The 4,228-nt window shown below is 36.2% G+C and overlaps 1 protein-coding gene across 1 annotated transcript; it reads right to left on the bottom strand.

The window, feature by feature from the left end:
* Nucleotides 1-1,066: 1,066 nt before the first annotated feature.
* Nucleotides 1,067-3,924, bottom strand: LOC111369688 (peptidyl-prolyl cis-trans isomerase CYP19-4). The gene is made up of 7 exons (XM_022991293.1): nucleotides 3,776-3,924; nucleotides 3,228-3,306; nucleotides 2,297-2,344; nucleotides 2,181-2,204; nucleotides 1,840-2,022; nucleotides 1,453-1,528; nucleotides 1,067-1,277 (listed from the first exon to the last, which is right to left on the bottom strand). Exons 3-7 carry the CDS (start codon nucleotides 2,331-2,333, stop codon nucleotides 1,139-1,141), a joined length of 459 nt encoding a protein of 152 aa, XP_022847061.1. The 5' UTR covers nucleotides 2,334-2,344; nucleotides 3,228-3,306; nucleotides 3,776-3,924; the 3' UTR covers nucleotides 1,067-1,138.
* Between the last annotated feature and the right edge of the window lie 304 nt (nucleotides 3,925-4,228).

Raw genomic sequence — 4,228 nt, 5'->3', positions numbered from 1 at the left:
ATCATTCTCAAACAAGCTCTAAATGTAATTTGAATTACTTTCGTATTACTTTTGCATTAAATTTAAATTTCATTTAATTTCTAGATTAAATGTGAATTTTATTTCAATACATTTACTTTCTACATTCAATTTAATTTACTTGTCGTCAGCTCAACATCTATCAATGAAATGGTAAACAAAACAATACAAGTAGCAAAATTCATTTAACAATATTAATAATAATATAATTTTAAAACGTTTTCAAAGTATCAAAATGCATATTAACCTATTTTCATTAACATTATATTGTTTTTTTTTAAAAAAAATTACACTTTAATCGAATTCGTTATTTGTAACTCAGAAACCAGTCACCTCTTTTTCGTCCGGAAAAAAAAAGAAAAACATGATTTGCTTATTCAGAGCAAGGTCCCTACAATCGCAACCTAAGAGAGTGCAATAGCAAGTGGAATGCTATGGTTCCCCTTGAGCCCATAGTTGCTAACCACAATCTCTCCTTCAGAGCCCAAAAACTCCCATGCCTTTCTTGGCCCAACCATGATTTCCTTCTCCAAGTCTCACATTTGGATGATTCAATCCAATGTAATCACACACTAAAACAAAAGTCGTGATTATAAGTCATCCACCTGTAACATTTTCCCTCTCCTTTAGGTTGGGGTTGGAAGTATGGGTGCAAAGGTGGCAGCAATATCATTTGCAGTCCATTTCGCGACACTTTTTTGTTATTTTTTTCCCAAAAATAATTGAAAAATAACATAAACAAATGGACCCAATCGCCCACACGACTCATTTTACACTTCTAGTTGGGAAGAGAACTAGACGGGGCAGTTACATATTCTACCACGCGGTTAAAGGATAAAATGCTCAAAGGACCCTACTTGGTGTACGGGCCACATGGGCCCTGTACAACAGGGGCGCCAAGTTGCATGTGGCCCTGTACAACAAGTTTTATCCAATAACAAATTGTTAAACTGAAAAGTGTACTTTATGGTGTTGATACCTTTTGTTGTTTTCATTTTCCTTGTTAACGAAATTCAAGTACGTAATTTAAAACATAGTCCACAGTAAATAGAAATCAGAATCTGAGTGTGAGTGTGAGTAAAAAGGGAAACCGACTAGTACAAGTACAGGCTGATTATATTTATAGGGGAAGTTCACCACTGTCCGCAATTTCAACTTTGCTTTTGGGTGTTCCACTCTGTTTGCCTTCTGCCTCGATCTTATACACCACATCCATTCCAGACAGCACCTTTCCAAACACAACATGACGACCGTCCAACCTATCGAACATCAAGAAACTTTGGTTAGATTTTCACGCTAAAGAGAAGCAGCAGCAGATTGAAAGTTTTCAAGATAGTCGATACTATACCCTGGTCATAGAAAATGACATTAAAATACAGGACCATATTTAAAGCAAAAAGATTTCAATCCGGGACCATAAATTTATATAGTTACCAGCTGGTTGTCACTGTTGTGATGAAAAACTGTGAACCATTAGTGTCCTGCCCAGCATTTGCCATAGACAAAAGACCTGAAAATTAGACAATAACAGTCAGATGTCACAAAGAAGACACGTTAGTACAGTAATATTCAGAAATCAGAATTGAATCCCATGCACATGCACACATATGTATAGTTAAAAAATTGTTCTCCTACCCACAGCGAGAAGGACAAGACTACCCACTCGCTGATGTGGCATGAGAGCCTTACTTACAATTCTCTTCTCTCCAAAGTGGACAAGATAAGACTTTCCACTGTGGACAGAAAAACATGAGCGTGTATAGTTAAGTGAGATGGTATTAAGGGAAGGGGGAGGTGCTGGGGCATTGGCAGTGTTCCTACCAGGTCCAGAATGTTTGATTTTGAAATTTTCATCAGCAAACTTCTCCCCGTAAATTGATTCCCCGCCTCTTCCATCGCCAAGAGTAAAGTCCCCGCCTTGAATCATGAAGCTGGGTATTATTCTGTGAAACGAGCTTCCTTTGTAATGAAGAGGCTTCCCGCTCTTTCCGGTTCCTTTCTCCCCTGAACGCAGAAAAACATATATGTGATTCATGTATGTTAGATACTGAATAAGAAGGCAGCCAAAAAGATCGTACTAGTACAAAACTTTTACAGTAAATATGCAATAAAATCAATTCATCTATGTTTCCGAATGGTGCTAGCCACTTAGATAAAAGTACCTGTACACAAAGCTCTGAAATTTTCTGCAAGAAAAAATAAGTGGTGGAATTAATTCCAAAAACGTCGAATCTTAAACGAGTTAGTTAACACTTATCATCTAACAATACCATCATACCTGCTGTCTTAGGAACAGTTTTTCCAAAGAGACCCATAACAATACGCCCTGAAACAAAGAGCGTGTTTGATATATTAGGGTGAATAAAACTGCAAAAACTAGAAAAAATATTTTGGTAACAAGAATCTATTACCAAATTAAAAAAAATAAAAGCAGTCCTCAATTGGTAGTTATGAGACCAATTCATCTTTTCCTATTCCAGCCCTTGACAAATTCCGACAAAGAAAAATCACGACATTGTGTGACTCTCAACAGTTACCTAACCACGATTCACATAAAAAAGTTAATAATCACAATATGACACCCGTGAGTCACACTGTTTGATCACGTTTTTCTTTCTTTCAGCACAGTTGGTAGGAACTTGAGAGATGACCTTGCAAAATATAATAAGTGTTCAAATAATCGGACAGAAGGACCTCATTCAAGTTTGGAACCAATGAAGGATCAAGGATGAGTTTTCGGCCCAACATGGCTCCTGTAATTATGTTATATCCATCCCAGACAAATTTCAGGTTTGGAACTCTGTTATGCAGATCAAGCCCTAGATGTGATGTCTAAGTTTTCTTCTTCTGAAAAAGATAAACAACGTTCCCAGGTAGTATCTGCGAACAGCTAAAAAACTTGCAACCCTAAATTTTCTCTCTTGCTTCAAAGCAATCGAGGATAAGAATTTCATAACATCTTTTGCCAAGAAAATCACTTTCTCATTCTGCTAAGACGATCCACTGCGCTAATACAAATTACACGAATAAACAAAACAAATTTCAGGTGAATGAGAGAACTTTCCAGGTTCTTTTACAATGAAAAGAAGAGTTGAATGGATGCACAGGCCCATTGATTAGAGATATTATCAGTGAAGACCTTACATTATAAAGCAGCATCATAAAAATAATCTGTAATAAACTTAGGAGTTCATAGGTTTAGAGCATACCAGCGGGTTTTCCTGCAATCTCAACATCAAAGTAAACATTGTGGGTAACTTCCTTCAAATCTTCCTCTGATTTTTTTGCCTGCACTTGGAAAAACACCATGAATCATTCATAACAAGATAATTTGATCCCAAGATAATTGTTACCATTCCTTTTCATTTTTTTCCTCTGTGCAGTCAATCCTAGAATTCTCTATACACAATTGCTCATAGGAATCGATTGTTAGGCTACTTCCATATCCCAAGCATAGCAGCATTAAATCACCCATATGTCTGACAACAATCTAGTCATTTTTTAACAATTTTTTTCCTGCGTCAAAATTTTGTTCACATCAAACGACAGACTCGCAACCAAATTGATGTTGCATAACTCTGTCCTCCGTTCGAATCTATCAAAACCAGATTAAAAAAAACTGTAGCAATTGCAAAATTCGAGCTTAATTTTATTTTCTAACGCAAGTCACTGAATTTCATAGTAGTCAAGGTCACAAAAAACCATATATCATTCCAATCGGACCCAAAAAATACAGAAAAAAGTGTTCTGATATTACCTGATTGCCAATAAGGCTGAGGAAGAGTACAAGACATAAAAGTAGTCATTGATGTGAGCAAATTTTCGCCATTTTCGTCTCTTTTAAGATCCTACTCTGAAAGTGAGTAAAACCTATGACTCTGCGAGTGAGGGTTTATTATGGTGGATATTATGTGGGGTATGGCCAATGGTAAAGTGACACGTATGCCTATGACGTTTTGGGCCGATTCAATTGGTTTGCGGCACTGGTTACGTACGACAAAGCTCTGAAAGATATTTTAAGTAGAAAATTCCGACAAACGTTTTCAAGTATGATATACCGTTTATCTATTGGAAATCACAAAAAATTCCCTATGTTTTGTGCGAAAAACTCCGTCAAAATACATTGGATTTGCCTTTAAAAATATTAAAAAATGACAAATTAAAAAAGAATAAGGCCCCGTTTGGAAGGAATCTTGAAAATTAATTTTTT

The sequence above is a fragment of the Olea europaea genome, chromosome 20 (assembly GCF_002742605.1).
Source record: "Olea europaea var. sylvestris chromosome 20, O_europaea_v1, whole genome shotgun sequence".
Classification (NCBI taxonomy): domain Eukaryota; kingdom Viridiplantae; phylum Streptophyta; class Magnoliopsida; order Lamiales; family Oleaceae; genus Olea; species Olea europaea.
Note: the sequence above shows the minus strand (reverse complement) of the source record. Positions and strands in the feature narration are given on the sequence as shown.